Source organism: Enhydra lutris, unplaced genomic scaffold (assembly GCF_002288905.1).
Source record: "Enhydra lutris kenyoni isolate GAN:26980312 unplaced genomic scaffold, ASM228890v2 scaffoldscaffold12, whole genome shotgun sequence".
Taxonomy (NCBI): Eukaryota; Metazoa; Chordata; class Mammalia; order Carnivora; family Mustelidae; genus Enhydra; species Enhydra lutris.
The window spans coordinates 25,696,516-25,712,802 of record NW_019154096.1 but is presented as its reverse complement, the minus strand read 5'-3'; the positions used below and the strand labels follow the sequence as shown (position 1 = coordinate 25,712,802).

The following is a 16,287-nucleotide window of genomic DNA, read 5'->3' as shown; positions in this document are numbered from 1 at the left end:
AGAACTTCATCAGAATCACATGCTCTCCAGATGACGACAAAGTGACTTTACCTCTCCTCATGCTCCTTTCCCTCCTCCAAGTCTGCTCGATGAATGCATTTTTCCACGACATCTAGCAAATCCAGCCACCTTCACCCCAGATACAAATCCCAACCCATGTATCCTCCCCTCAGAAAGAGAACTGGAAGAAAAAACAAATTTTTAAAATCTCCTTTTACTAAAGATGCCTGATTTCTCTTTGGGGTTCCCTGATTTTTCCCAGATTCTGGATGTTGGCAACATGGCTGAACTACTCCATGCCGGGAACCTGGGGCCTGACCCTTAGCATCTGAGACTGGGCCTTGGGGGCATTTATCCCAGCCAGATCTGGATCCCGCCAGAATTCTGGAGAGTAAAGATGGGAGACATAAGCAAAACAAAACAAAACAAAACACCCAGGGCCGTTTAGAAAGCAATTTATTCCTCCCTGTTTTTCAGGAATTGGCCCAGGACCACGCTGGGATGGTTTGGGGGCAATTCTATGGGGAGCCTGCACTGTGACTCAGAGGACCTTAAGGTGGGGAGTCTGAGCTTCTGGGCTGTCTTCCTTCATCAGTCATTCTCTCTCTGCACCTCACTGTGCCCCGGAGAAGTGGGGCCCCCCAGGGGGGAGGGCGGCCCTTTACTGTCAGAGACACTGGCCAACTCCCTGGGGCAAGCGGCGACAGGATCCCCGGTAGCGTGGGCACCCCATCCATAGGGGGCATGCTGAGGCCTGTGTCTGGGTGGGGAGCGGCCACTAGAGGCAGGCTGGACCCAGACACCCTCAGCCTCCCTGCAGATGCTCAGACAGGCCTTCAGCAAAGCAGGACTGAGCTAAACCCCAAGCGGTCAGGGTGACCCTGAATGCCCCAACCAGTGGTGGTGAGAAGCCCTGAGGTTGCTGGCCCTGCTAGCAGGGATGCCCCGGACCATCTGGCTAACATCTCGGGGGTATGCCAGATATTGTGCACAGTTCTCCAGACTAAAGGTCTGCTCTCCTTTTCTATCCCTTGTCAGCCAGCCAAATATGTAGCTGCCTCCCCCTCTCCCCCAGCCTCCTGGCAGTGAGGTAGGGCCATGTCCTTAGTTCTGGGCAGCTCTGGGCAGCTCAGGATGAAGCCTAGAACGGCTGGTGCTTGCGCCCCTAGCTGTCCCTTCCCTCCTGCCATGACCAACTGATTGCAGAGCGGTACCCGAGAGACTACAGAGTGGGGTCTCCCTGCCCACCTGTGCTGGATGAGAAGTAATAAATCTCTGAGCGAGAAAGAAACCTCTGTCTCAGGGTTAATTTGTGACTGCAATAGAAACGGGTACATTTTCACACAGATGAGAGAGATGACGCTTAGAGAGGGTCAACCACTCACGGAAGGTTGCAGAGCTAGTGAATTACAAGACTGGATTGAACACAGGCCCCGGCTGACTCCGGAGCTTGGGCCATGAACCACTACACAAGCTGCCTCCCCTCCCGTTTGCCTGCAAAATCGAGCCCCAGTTCTTTGGTTTGGCATTCAAGGCTCAAGGTCTGCGTCCCAGCCCACCCTCGCAGGAGCCCACTACATAAACCGTGCATCAACCACACGGTATGGCCTGCTCCCTCCTCTTCCTTGCAGGTTCCTCTCTCTGGGCCTCTCAGTGGGCCACTACCCAGCCCTCCAGCTCTCCTGGCTGCCTGTCACCAACTGATTTGTGTCCCAAGGCTCAGCCCTGGTCCCCCTTTCACCGTAGAGCTTTTGCTGATCCTCTATCCCCCACATTCCCCCTTCTCAGCCGAGGTCTGGAGCCCTCTCTGCCCACTGTCACTGGCCCGCAAGCGGGGACCAGTGTCTCTGTTCCCTTGGACATTCTTCATAGCCTGAAACCAGAGATGGCATTTTGTCCCGAGGCTCTCACTCACACCGCATTGTCTAAGGGGGGTGCAGCGCTCCAGGGGGATAAAAGATGACCCACCGGGGCATGAGAAAGTACTGGACCTTATTTTTATACCTGTTGATCGCCACCTTTTAAACTTTCTGTATTTCTGCAGGTTTTAAAAAGTATCTACTATACTTGTGTAGGACACACCTGGTCCCATGGTCTCCACTCCCACAACAGATCAAATCCATCTCCTTGTAAACAGTAGGTGCTTAGTATATACTCAAGTTATCCCAGACAGGCAGGGATGGGATGACTTAGCAGGAGGTGGGGGCACGCGGCTGGTGCACGGGCGCGGGCGCGGGCGCACGCGCGCACACACACACACACACACACACACACACACTCACAGTGGGACTGACCTGCGCCCCTGTGGGGGCAGGGGCTGGCTGGGGTGGACCTGGACAGTGGGCCATTAAGAGAAGCTGAGAGGAGACGGCTGACCGGGAGGAAAGGCTCCTGGGCAGGTGTGCTGGCGGTTCGCTGAGCGAGCAGCCGGAGTAGAGTGGGGCAGGCGGAGCGAGTGGGAAGCCAGGCCTGGAGCAAGGCCAGGGTGGGAGTCCCGCATTGTGAGAAGTAATTGCCAAGAAGCCCCTCAGGCTGGAAAACCTAATGGAATTCCTGAGCAGAGTGGGGCCCCAAACCGCAGTAATAAATAGAAGTGCTATTAAGGATCCTGGCTGCTGAAAGGCAGGGGAGAGAGCGGGCACAGGAGGGGCAGGCAGGGAGGAAGGCTGAGAGGGTCTCCCCGGCCTCAGGGAACCCATCCCTTCCAGGCCTGGTGGGGGCACCTTCTGGAGCTCTCCCTCACTCGTGGTCCATGTCCCTTCCTCTTAAGACTGGCCTCAGCTGGGCAGGCCCCTGCAGGGGGCTGCTGGGGGCTGCAGGCGTCTCGGACCCCAGAGTCTCCTTGTGGCCCGGGATCCCCTTGAAAGCACTTACACTACTCACACGGAAAAGGAGGAGTCATTAACTACACCAAAAGGAGAGATAAGACTTTTTTCCAAGGTTCTATTTATACCACCCAACTTTTAAAATATCTATTTTTTTTGGTGTGTGTTTTATAATGTACATACTAGATCAATAGGCCGAGTATATATTTCTAAATAAATCATTAAACGAAGAACTACCCACCAGGAGTGTGTGCTCCAAGAGCTTTTGCAGGGGTGGGGGGTAGGCTGGGGATTAGGGACTGCTGATTTTTGCCTGGGAGGAGAGGAGGGGCAGCAAGGTTTGTTTCTATTTTATAGATGGGGACTTGGAAGCCTAGAGATAACTTGCATCTTTCCCAGGGTTGGACGGCCCAGGAAGGGTGGGGGCCTAGACAGGCCACGTGTTCCTGCTACTCACCTCGTCCTTGTCCACCACCTGGATGAAGAGGGGTAGGGCAAAGCCCACCTGGGCGAGTTCGGTGATGGCCACGCTGTATTCGGAGCTGTTGAACTCGGGGGCATTGTCATTGATGTCAATAACCAGGATGTTGAAGGTTGTGGTGACTGTGGCATCAGATGGGGTGCGGTCATCATTCAGCTCCGTGCCCTGCGAGGATAGGACAGACACCCCAGACATGAAGGCAGCCCTCATCACAATATCATCATTTACCAAGGATTTCTCAAGGCTAGCTCCTGTGCTTTGTGTGAATGACCCCAACCCCTCACCACCATCCCGGAAAGAAGATTCTATCATTAGCGTCCCCATTTTACCTTTGAGGAAACTAAGGCTCAGAGAGGTTAAGTAACTTGCGTAAGGGCACACAGTCAGAGTAGGTGTCAACTTTAGGCGGTAGGATTCCAGAACACAGGGGACAAGGTGGCATGGTGATGCTAAGACAGATTTGGGGGTTCGTCAACGGGCAAAACGGGACTTCAGTTTGGCAGATGATAAAACTGAGGTCAGGAATTTTTAGGCTAGCAGGTAATCAAGACTACATTTGGCATCTGCTATGGCCCAAACACTCTGCTAGGTGCCATGAGGGTCTGGGTCGGACTCAGGGAAACATGGGTCAGACTCAAATCCTTGGGTGCCCAGTCTCTGCACCAGAGCGCCCCTGGCCCTGAATACCCATTCCCAGTTCCCACTCAATCTTCTGAACCAAAATCTCTGGGCCGGAGGCCCAGGACTAGCTATCTTTTCCCAGTTCCCCAGGAGATGAGGATTCACAGCAAGTCTGGGAGCGCATCCCCACGTTTTATATAAAGATGGAAGAACTTGGGATCCCGCAGTGAGCTGGAGGTGGTCCTGGGGCCAGGGCACAGTTCTCTCCCACTGGAACCGTGTGCCGCCACAGGAAGTAAGCCGACAGGAAGGGAGGCAGAGAGGGGCCCCTGGCTTGGTGGAGGCAGGGTGAGGAAGAGGCGGTGTTAGTTCCCCTCCCCTCGCTGGCCCACGCGTGCACACTGGGTGTTGACAGAGGAGCTGGGTGGCCACGGAGGGCTCATCAACCTGTTACTGCTGCAGCCTTTCCAAGGTCAAGGAGAGCAATCAAGGGTCAGGCTGGGCTCCTCCATTCTCAGGATGGAAGGACCTAATTCCCCAAGCCCTTCTCCTCAGGCCTTGTGTCCTCCCCAGCATCAGTCAATGGGTGGGGCTGGGGAGGACCCCTGTAGACCAGGCAGAGTCCATACCCTAAATGGGTTTCATAGGGAATGGCTCTGCAAATCAGAGATTTTCACTGAAACTGGCCATCGGTGGCAGGGGGTTTAGGGGCAGGAGGGCTGTGGCTCTACCACACCTCCGGCGTAAGGACCCCAGTGGTTTCCACCTCTCCCCACTCTGCTGCTGCTTCCTAAACAGCGACGAGCCCCAGGGAAGCTGTTAGAATCAGAAATAGGACAAATCCCAGAAATGCGGTCAATGTAAGAATTTGAGGTGGCGACCACAGAGAACTTGGAATCGTGGGTAACAGTAAGGAGCATGATGAGTACCTCCTAGGTGTCCCCTGGTTCCTCAAATGGGGATAAAAGTCCTAACCCTAGGGGATTGTTGATAATGGCTGTGAGGTGCCCAACCCCAGCATCCCTTCCTGACAGGGGCCCTGGGCATGAGCCCAGGGAATCATGCAGTATGAGAGGCGGGGAGCTTTCACGGGGGCACTTCTGGAGGCTGGTACCCCATGTGGGCACCACACCCCATGGGACGCAGCTGCGCGCTACATAGTTCTCACCTTTACGGTCAGGATGAAGCCGTGGCTATACAGGGGGTTCTCCCGATCCAGGAGGCCATTCAAGGTCAGCGCTCCGCTGATGTAGTCCAGGGCGAAGATGCTGTTGGTGTTCCCTGGAAGAGAGTAACATTCCAGGTATGCCTGGGGCCCAGGGCGGGTGGGCAAGGGCGGCAGTCAGGGCTCTTCTCTGCGTGTTAAGGACGAATCAGTAACTTAACATGGGTGCTGGCCCAAGGAGTAGTGGGAAGTGTTCTGGAAGACGCGGCCCAGACAGCAGACCGCACTGATTCACAGAGTGAGGATGTTTTGCTCTTTGGTCTTCTTCCTTTTCTTGGAAGAAGTCTTGGTTTGGTGCTAGCATGCCTACAGCGCCTCTCTAACACTTCCTTGTTTTCCTTAGTAACAGAGAGAGAGCAGGCTTCAGGCACGGAGGCTTCCAGGGGCAATGGTACTCAGCTAGGACTCAGTAGCTGCTACAGTCTGAACGTCTGCTTCCCCCCAGAATTCATATGGTAATATCCAAAGCCACACAATGGTATTAGTAAGTGGGACCTTCGGTGGGGGGGTGAGGGGGGGCTCGGTCACAAAGGTGGAAGCTTCATGGATGGAATTAGTCTCTTACAAAAAAGACCCCAAGTGATCCCATGCCCTTTCGGCCATGAGAGGACACAGTGAGGGATCACCGTCTACAAACCAGGAAGAGGGCCCTTACTGACTGTGCTGACACTCGTGATCTTGAATTTCTCAGCCTCCAGAATTGTAAGAAATAAATTTCTGTTGTTTAGAAGTGACACAGTCCCTGGTGTTCTGTTATAGTAGCCCAAATGGACTAAAACAGAAACGTAGTTTGGTTTCCTTTGTGCTAATTTTTATGGTCATTTTCTATTCTATTTTAATTTTTTTTTAAAGATTTTACTTATTTCTTTGACAGAGATCACAAGTAGGCAGAGAGGCAGGCAGAGAGAGGGGGAAGCAGGCTTCCCGCTGAGCAGAGAGCTTGATGTGGGGCTCGATCCCAGGACTCTGAGATCATGACCTGAGCCAAAGGCAGAGACCCAACCCACTAAGCCACCCAGGCACCCCTCTATTCTAATTTTCTATCTAGCCATTATACAAGCTCCTTTCACAACACATATAAGTCAAAAACCTAATTCAACCTTAAGAATGAGCATTTAAGTACCTATTAAAACCTGAAGTATATATTTAAAGTACTGGCAAAAATCACACACAAGAAACACCATCTCAGATGGAGGTCTTTGTCCCCATCCATGCCCCACTCCCGATCTCCCCTACCAACTTCACTTTATGCCTCTTCTCCCTACGGGAGTCCCATGTCCCCATGGCAGCTTCCCCAGCTTCCCTAAATCACCATGTTCATTCCTGCCTCTTCTTCTCTCTTTGTCCACCTTCCCCTCTTGGCCTCCCTTCCCATCCTCCCCCAGACAGCCATCCTTCCTCCTCCTCCTCCTCCAGGAAGGCGGCCTGACTTCTCTGGCTGACCCTCCATGCTCACAGGCAGTAGTCACTGTTCTGTTTGCTCTCCCACTGCTCCCTGTGTATTCACGGGAACTTCCTGGCCAGCCCGAAGCTGGGGGGCCTTTCCTAACTGTCCCTCAAGGAAACTGGCCAGTGCTGGGCACTCACTGGCCAGCAATTTCCTGAAGGATCCTTACTCCCAGTGCCCCTGGGCCCCCGTGCTCGTCCTTGTGCCCTTCCCACCAGGCTGGGAATTCACCTGGACAAATCCTAATTCCACTCTTCTCTCCAATAGGAGAGGCTGGCTCATTCACATACTCACACACTGCCATTCATTCACAGGGTCCTCAATCTCCAGGGCAGCCATCCTCTGGGCAGGCCCTGTGTATGGTGCGGTGGGGGATGTGGGTATCGGTCTATCAGGAATCCTGGTAGGGGGGCTTCGACATGCATGAGAATCAGCATCTCTCAGTTCACAGCAGGGAGAGACTGTTCAACATGTGGGAAGGCTCAAAGAAGGAAAGCTTCTCAGAGGAGGTGGCATTAATTCCCTACACCACTGTGTAGAGGCTGTGTGACCTGGGGCAACTCGCCTAACCCCTCTGTGTCTTGGTCTCCCCATTTATAAAATGGGGATAATAATGGCTCTACCTCATAAGGTCATGAGAAATAAATGAGTGTGAAATATGTACCTGTATACACACACATGCACACACGCATAGGGTCAGATCATTTCCTGGCACAAAGTAAATGCTCACTAAGTATTGCTTGAGCTGGGCCCTGGATGATGGGCAGAATTGGGGAAGGAGCAGATGGACATTGATTCCACAGGTGGGAAGTGACTGATAACCTGGTACACAGGTGGGAGCTACTCTACCTTTCTGCAAGCCCCGGGCCCCAGCTCTAAAGGGATCTGTGCACTGTTAGGGGCTCGAACCATCTCTTGGATCAATGAAGGAAAGCGCAGGGCGGAGACAATTCCATCTTCTAACTTTAGACTTTGGGATACAAGCTGTTCTAGGCTAATTGTCTGCTGGCCGGCAAGGCATCAGCCTCTACCCAGTCGGTAGCTAGAGGCTGCCCTCCCCTGTCCTTCTAGCCCACTGCAGGGGTGGGGTGGGGCAAGGGAAAGACAGCTGATGCCTGCAGAGCCTGTTCGGGTCTCACGTCACTCTTGAACTGCGGGCTTTGGGGACTCGGATGTGGGGGGTGCTGGCCAGGGAGTGGACACCACTCCAGCCCCCACCCTTGCTCGAAGCTTCCTTCCATGGCCGTAGAGAGACCCGGACTCCTTCCTGCTGAGTGGGTGGAGTGGGGAGGATAGGGCTGCAAGGAGGCCCAGATGTGCATGAAGGTAAGGGGGTGACTTTTTCTTCAGTCAGGAATTCCGCTGCTGGTGAAGTGGGAGGATGGAGGCTTTCATCTGTATCTCGTTAGCTAATCCATCCAACAATGACTGAGCTCCTATGATATGCCAGAGACACATTCTGGCAGGGGTGCGGCCCTCAACAGGATATTCACGTCACAGGGTGATCAGGGTTGAGGTGGGGTGAAGCATGGACATTGCAGGGTCCTTTGGGGTCTGGGTCCTCTGAGCCCCTAAATGCTGAGCTGAAGGGCTGCCCTGAGGCAACCTCTCCGAGCCTCCTGCCACCCATCAATCCCCACACCAGCATAGGCCCCACCTCCCCAGCCCCTAGGGCTAGCATCCCATCATTCTGAATTTCCATATAAATTTATTCTTCCCAATAAAGGAAACTATCAAATGCTTAACTAAATGTGATTCAATTTTTATCTTTGCAAGATTTTTCCTATAAATCATTCACAAACCAGAAGCCCCTTATTGAATGATGTGCTTTGGGTTTTGGCTTGAAAAATGGGGTTATCAACCCCAGCACACTCAGCTGCCCCCCCCTACTCGGGACCTTTGCCCTGATGATGGCCTTACTGCCCATCCCTAACCTGAAGTCTGTCTCCAGCACATAAGTTACCCTTTCCCCTGACCCAGGCATTTTTCTCTGACAAACGTACAGGCAAATACCCTCCAACTGGTACATATTCAAACTCAGGGACTCTCCTCCAACACACACACACACACACACACACACACCCTTTTCCCTCATATCTACCAGTGTGGCATTCACCTCTCAGCCTCCTGCCAAGTTCGAATCACCAACTCCCAGGACCAACAGCCAGAAAGGGTTGCCCCCCAGGGAGCCGACAGGACCACCTGAATGAGCCACTGATTCTGATGGTCTCCTGTCACCATGACAGTAGCAGGACTCCTGGGATGCTGGTTTAGGCACGGGCTGGAGGTGAGCCCTGAGCCCCAAGCAGGGAAGGCCAAGGGCAGGACTCTTTCAAAGACGGATGGACTGATCATTCGTTTGAGTTGGTACTGAGCACCGCCTGGGTGCAAGGTGCTAGAGAATCGGTAGAGAAAAGCAGGCAAGGTTCATGCCTTTGGTTTCAAGGGGAAGATCAACATCAGGGATACGATCACGCTATTGAACACATAAGTAGTACTTGCTGAGCTAAGTCCCCTGAAAGAAAGCGACATGGCCTCGAGAGGTGGGTAAGATTATGCCCTCGGGAGGGCGACTGTTCGGGGTCAAGTAGCTCTGCTTGACTTTGGCTAGGCAAGCTTGGTCAGGTTACTTAACGTATCTGGAGGATCTCAATTTTCTAGTCTGTATATTGAGGTAATGATAGTCCCCGCCACAGAGCGTCGTGGTGAGGATGGAAGGAGCGAATACAGCACCTGGCTCGCAGGGAGGTCTCCACACAGGTCGGCCACCTGTGCTGCACCGAGATCATACCACCGTGGACTGCTGGCTTCACGCCCACCCCCACCCCACGAGCCGGTGACTGAGCCAACCCTGTCCTCTTGCCAGGAGGGCCTCACAACCGAAAACCCATGTGTACAAGTTGGCAGCCCCGAGGCCAAGGCTGACGACCATGGGGCATCTCACCAGGGCTGTAGCCTCGGGGTGGGTCACCATTTACCTGCCCCTCTCTTAGCCCCCCTCCCACCATCCTCCCTTCCCCAGGGGGCTGTGGGCTTGGCAGCCACACAGACAGGCTTCTCCGCTCCCTGGAAGCCGATACCACCCTGTCAGCCCTCTGTTCTCCCAGACATTCTTTATCCGAGTCCCGCGGGGACTGGGGGGGCCAGGGGAGGCTTATCCGGGACGCCTTTCACCTGTTCAGCCCCCATTGCTGAGCCGAAGGGCAGCTGCTTTCCCTGGGTCGACAGGTGCTGTCCTAGGTGCGTGTGGATATACCTGGTAGGGGAGGGGTTCTGCGGTGGAGCGGGACTACACCTTGATGCCCTAAGGCTCTTGGGAACAGGTGACTTAGAGCGTTCATGAAAGAGAAGAAGCGGGTCCTTACCACCCTGCTGGTTCTCTCGGGGGTCAGCCACCTCTTCTGGGAGCTCTGGGCACCCAGACCTCTTCAGATTCCCGAAAGAAAGCCTGGGAGGGATATGAATCAAGTCTGCAAAAGCATGAAAGGCTACCAAGGGGGTGTCCCAGCCTACTTTCCCTTATTTATTAAAAACAGTGGCTAGTACTCGTCAGCAAGATCCGTGTGTCAGACACCGAGTGAAGCCATTTGTGTACCCATATTACCTACTCCTCACAATAATCTTAGCCTGTGTCCCACACGAGGAAGCAGGTTCAGAGACGTCAAATAACTTGTCTAAGGTCACATGGCTACCCAGCGGCTGGCTTACATCTCTTTCTTGTCCCATGGGCATTGGCCCTGAACATGCTTTGCACCCACTCTGCACTTGGCCCCATGCTAAGGGACAAGCAGACGGGGAGACACAAGAGATCCTCACCCTTCATAGAAAGGAGTGGCAGCAAAGTGGCTTTTTTCTCAGGAGGGAGTCCTAGGTAAAAACGTGGTACATTCTGGGAAGTTCTAGATCAATTCTTCCATGGCAGATTTAGACAGCAGCAGAATGTCCAGGTGGTGATGTCCTCCAGGTGGTGGCGAGGTGGCGAGGAGGGCCCACGGTGGGGACTAGTGGGAAGGCGGACCCTCGGGTAGGAGCTCTTAGCAACCCATGTGTTGACACACGGAGGGTCTGGCCAGACTAACTTTAGGGCAGATCTATGTCTCCAGTGAGAATAAGCATGAGAATTCAGGGAGACAGGCAGTAGTCTGAGACGCAGGGGGACACTGTATAGTGCCGGATGCCCGGAGGCAGGAGAGGAGGAAGTTCCAGGAAAGAGCGGCCAGTAGGGTCAAGCAGCGCTGAGAAAGAGGGGCCCAGGAGAAGGAAGATCCAGCAGAGGCCAGTGATAGGATCTTCAGATGCCCCCAGAGGTCAGACTGTGAGACACCGCGGGCAGGAGGGGCACAGATGTGGGGACACGGAGCAGGTGCAGACCATGGGGAGTAACACACCAGGAGAGAGGCAGAGTGGCAGCTAGAGGGCGCAGCAGAGTCAAGCAAAGGGCTCTGTTTTACAGATGGTCAAAGGCAGAGGGGAAGGTAGGTGGAGGGAATGAGGAGAGGGGAGGTCAGACATGGGGGGGGACAGGAGGCACAGCTCTTTCTTTGGGTCGTGGGGGGCTTGCCCTCCCACCTCCTTGTTCTGCCGAGGCTGATGGCCTCTCCCCTTCCCCAGGCACCCCTCCTCCTAGCTCCTGCCAAATTCCATCACTCCCACAATCTTGTCCCCTTGTTATCTCCCTGGCAGCAACTTGACCCACGGCGAGCCAGGTCTGGGAGGAAAGCAGTTAGCCGGCCGCTGATGGTGCGTGTAGGAACACAGGCATGACTTTCAATTGCTTTGTCTGCTCTGCTGGGCTAACAACAACCCGGCCTGCTGCCCTCCTAGTTAAAGGAAAACCAAAGACTTCCACCCTGCTCCTTCCTGTTCTTAAATCCACCTCCAGTGTCACAGGCCTCAGGAAGCCAGTCCTGGTGGCCGTGGCATCTCACACTCCTCCGAGCCCCCGTGCTGGGCTGCACTGTGGGGGTGTCCCTGGTTCTCAGAGCAAGATCCAGGGTGGCCAGGGTCTCACACTTCTGTCCCCCAGGGACAGGACACTCACTCAGAAGGATGCCTGAGCAACGGTGAGGGTCAAGGGGCACACACTCGGCGGAGGGAGAGGGGGGGAGTTGCTCCGGGCTGGCCCTGCCCTGGGGCTGGGGAGGGCAGAAAAGAAGGAAAAGGCCGTGTTTATGAGGAACTTATGATCTTGTTGGGCTTCTGGGCCCAAACATCCATCGGCTCCAATGCCAGTCCCTAAATGGATGAAAGGAGATGTGGGGAGATTATCTGGGGGACGCCGACCCCTCACCTGGCCTCTGATTTGCTCACCCCGCCCTCCTCAGGCCTGAGATCACAGGTCCTTCCCAGGGAAGAGAGCAGAACTGGGCTTTGCATCCCCTTCTCTTCGGGGGTCTCTGGGACATCAACAGCCAAGTGAAGCCTGCTTACCGTGCATAAACTGGCAGGATGAAAGAAGACCTAGGGGCAGGCCACAGACCTGCCACTTCCCAGCTGTGTGACCCCCTGTAAACTGTGAATTCCTTTGAGCTGAATTCCTCATCCATAATGTGTAGATGACAGCTCCCACCTCACCAGGCTGGGTGAGGACCAGGCGTGATCCCGTTAACAGAGCACCTAGCCTGGTGCATAGTAGGTACACGTTCTTGTTCCTTCTTTCCCTGCTGTGCCTGCTTCCCACCAGGTTGTCCCCAGTCACCACCCCTCTCATCCAGAAAGAGCTGTGAGTGGGTCTCTCTCTGACAGCCAACATAATCGGCAGCCAACAGGATCGCGTCTGGGACCGTGTGTTTTGCATACTGATCTTTTTCCATTGTCACACCCCACCCCTAGGAGATAGATGGTCTCATCCCCATTTTACAGATAAAGTGCCTGAGGCACAGAGCAGTTCAAAATCACTGGCCTCAGTCATCCCGGTAGTGAGGGGTGGGATATGGAGTTAAACTCAGCTCTCATGAAGCCGAAGAGTTCCTGCCCCCTTCCTGTCCCCCATGGCCCCTGGATGGTCCTTTCCTCTCGTGCCAGCCATAGCCCATGAGAGACAGCTGTGTGTGTGTGGCTTTGGCCTCCAGGGCCTGTGGGGCAGCCTGGCCTGAGGGCCCACTCCTGTCCCGTCTGACTGTATGGCTGCATGACGAAAACTGGGAGTCAGTCTGGGACACAGGCTTTGGGCAAGATGTCTTATGAATTAAAAATTGTTCCTTAGCTGCCTGCTAACAAAAGGGGCGGGTGTCCTGGGTGGCCCCTGGGCTGGACTGCTTTCAGCGGCTCTGGGATCAACGTATGGCACCCGGTGGTGTGGGTTACCTCGGCTCTCAGCCAGGGGAGGGGACACAGGCTGAGAGCCTGTCTCCGAAGGACCCTGGAGGAGGCTGGGGGGTGGGGGGGGGATGATTAGGCCTACCCCCTCTCCAAAGCTTCTCCAGAAGCCCCTGGAACCCTCTCCCTGCAGATCGCTGCGGGCTGCCTCATCTGCCTTCAGACCTCTGCTCCAGGTCACCTCCACAGAGGAACCTTCTGTAACCGCCCACCAGCCCCGTGCAGCCTTCACTCTCCACTCTGTCAGCCTGTTTTACTTCCTTCAAAGCACTTCTACTTTCTGAGCCTCTTTTCATCGGTGAATGGGTCTGCTCATTGTCGGCCTCTCTGCAGCGTAAGCCGCGGGACAGTAAGGGTCTGTTTCCCCAGATGACCCGCTGACGCACAGCAGGTGCTCAACTCCTGTGAATGAACGGACAGACAGATTCAGGGAGGCCCGGGGGCCATTCTGAGGCTCACGTCAAAGGCAGGGCGGTACTCCACTGGGCGTGACTTATAATGTCACACATCCCAGGGACTGTCATGCTCCGGGGCTCTGAGAAGGGATCGGCCTATTAGCCATTCCAGCCAGGGCGACTGTCGGCTCCTGACGCCCCACCTTGGCAGTACGTCTGTCCAGGCTGAGTGCCTCTAGGTTAATTAGGGTCCCTGTCGGGGAAAGACCATCCTCGAGTCCCTCAGGAAGGTGCGAGTGGCGGTCTGCTCGCCTTGCAGACGTTTCATAGAACGACGGTTTTCATCAAGCTCCCTTAAACCAACAAACGATGACCTCTCCTAATAAGACCGCAAACTGGGCTCGGATTAATTTGCTAATAACTGGCTCCAGTGTGTGACACAATAGCCCGAATTAGGTGGTCATACTGGTTATGTCACGGTTGCTGAGGGTCACACCGCGACCCTCGTCCACAGCAGGGCCTGGCTCCCTGAACTGCTGGGCGCCCCAGCCGGGCAGCCTCCCGTGCTCTGAGGACACTTCGACGGGAATCCGCAAAACAGCACCAACCATTATAGCCGGGATCAGAATCTCCCCCATTTCCTGAAAAACCTTTCCTCTTCAACCCCGTGTGCCACAGGGGCAGCTGCCACCATGACGCTGCTTCATAAAGGAAGTTAAGGGACATCTGGGTGGCTCAGCCCGTTAAGTGTCTGCCTTTGGCTCGGGTCATGATCTCGGGTCCTGGGATCGAGCCTCACATCGGGCTCCCTGTTCAATGGGGAGCCTGCTTCCCCCTCTCCCTCTGTCTGCTGCTCCCCCTGCTTGTGCTCACTCTGCCTCAAATAAATAAATAAAATCTTCAAAAAAGAAAGAAAGAAAGAAAGTTAGAAACAACCTAAGTGTCCAACAATGGGGATTAGTTAAATCAATGATTATATGAGATTCGGCCAGTGGCCAAAAATACTGTTGCAGAAGAGAAGTTTGTGACTTGGAATGATGGATGTTTAAGACACGTTTGTTTCATATAAAGGAGTCACCAAATAGCGTCGTTCCATCAGATGCTTCCTATTGTTGAAGAGTGTATGCTTAGAGAGAGGAATGAAATGCTTACAAGATGTTCACCACAATTAACCTTCCCATGGTGAAGCCAGAGCAGGGTTCCTCCGTCTCAGTAGTGGTGACCCGGGGTGGGGAATCTGTTGTTGGGGGGCTGCCCTCCGCCCTGTGGGCTATGTAAAAGCATTCCTGGGCTCTTGGGTATCAGTGACATCCTGTCCCCCAGGCGTGACTACCAAAACGTCTTCAGATGTTCCGAATGTTCCCGGGGTGGGGGGCGTGCACGTGTGCAGCAAAACACGTCTGGCTAGGAAACACTGCTCTATATAATCATTTCAACTTTTTCCTTTTCCTTTGAATTACAGGTGCTAAAAAAAAGTAAATGCAAGTTCCTTTAAAGAATGATCCCCAAACATCTAGACAGAGATGATGGTCGTACAACACGGTGAACGTTTTTAACACCGCTGAATTGTAGGCTTTAAAATGTTTAAAATGTTTGAATTTGAGGGGCACCTGGGTGGCTCAGTCAGCTAAGCATCTGCTTTTGGTTCAGGTCGTGATCTCAGGGTCCTGGGATCGAGCCCTGCATCGGGCTCCTTGCTCAGTGGGAAGCCTGCTTCTCCCTCTGCCTCTGCCTGCTGCTCCCCCTGCGTGTGCTCATGTGCTCTCTGTCAAATAAAAAAAATCTTTTAAAAAATGGTGAATTTTTCCTTAGGTACATTTAAGCACATGCAAAAAACTTCCAAGGTTTGATGACGTGCATCTATCTGTGTGTTAAGTTGGTGCCAGATGTGCGCTGACTGCTGAATGTATGGGCTTTAAGGAGCAATGCTTCCTCTACCTGCCTTCCGAGTGCTCTGACAAGTTGCTGTCGTTAATCTTCCCGAGGGAGGGGCCTCTCCTGCCTTGGCCGCTGCTACATCTACCATAGTGAGGAAAGGAATTTGCTCACAGAGGAGTTTGCAAGGCTCCAGGGAGCCTGAGCAGTGCAAGGTGAAGTACATGGTCCCAGGTGTGTCCAGTCTAGACCAAAAAAATGGGACCTGTGCCCCAAAGGGGCCTGGCCCTGATGAGGGCAGCTCATGGGTGGGGGAGAGGGGAGCTGGTGTGGGAGGGGCTCCTTCCGCTGGGTCTCGGGGGGCAAATTTGTGCAAGCATGGATGGGAGAAGACCTTCCTGTTGGGGGTCTAGTAAGAGCAAAAGGGGGAGCCAGCTGGAGGAGCAGCGGTGTTAGGAGCGGCTGATGCCAGGAGATAGAGCCTTGAATGCCAGGTAAACCTTTTGGACTTCTGTCCTCCAGGAAGTCCCTAGAGGCGGGAAGGCCTGCTAATGATGTCCATGTGTTAGGCCAGGTTGTAAGCACTTCGCATGTATCTATCCGTTATGCTTCAGGGTAACTCCATGGACAAGTTGTTGTCATTTTCATCATTCCCATTATTAAGGTCATTCCTATTTTATAGGTGAGAAAACTAGGCACAGAGAGACTAAGTGATTTGCTTGAAGTCACGCCGCTGGTAAGTGGTGGAGCCAGTGCTCCAGGCCAGGCTGAGGGGCTCCAGAGCCTGTAAGGCTTAGGGCACAGACCAGGCAGCCCCCAAGAGCTATGTGTGAGCTCAACGGGGCTCACTGGATTCTCAGGCTGCCTTATGAGGCCAGCACTGTTAACCCAATGATCAGATTAGGAAACCGAGGCTCAGTCAGGGAACTGCTCCCTTCAAGGACTCGTGGGAACTTAGGGACCTTGCTGGGATTAGAACCGGGGTCATTTGGGCCTCGAATGTCCCTCATAGCTGCTGTGGTCTCTCCTGTGTGGGTCTGGAGAACGGCCAATGACGAGCAGGTGAGGAGGAGAACAGAGGGCTTTGGACCTCCCAGGAA

At 54.1% G+C, this 16,287-nt stretch overlaps 1 protein-coding gene across 1 annotated transcript in view; it reads right to left on the bottom strand.

The window, feature by feature from the left end:
• The window catches only part of LOC111144669 (cadherin related 23), a 354,437-nt gene that overhangs the window by 178,523 nt on the left and 159,627 nt on the right, over nt 1-16,287 (bottom strand). Inside the window, exons 9-10 of the mRNA XM_022499070.1 lie at nt 5,096-5,208; nt 3,283-3,471 (exon numbers count right to left, since the gene is read on the bottom strand). Of these exons, the coding sequence (XP_022354778.1) occupies nt 3,283-3,471; nt 5,096-5,208 (302 nt within the window). The remainder of the gene's footprint in view (nt 1-3,282; nt 3,472-5,095; nt 5,209-16,287) is intronic.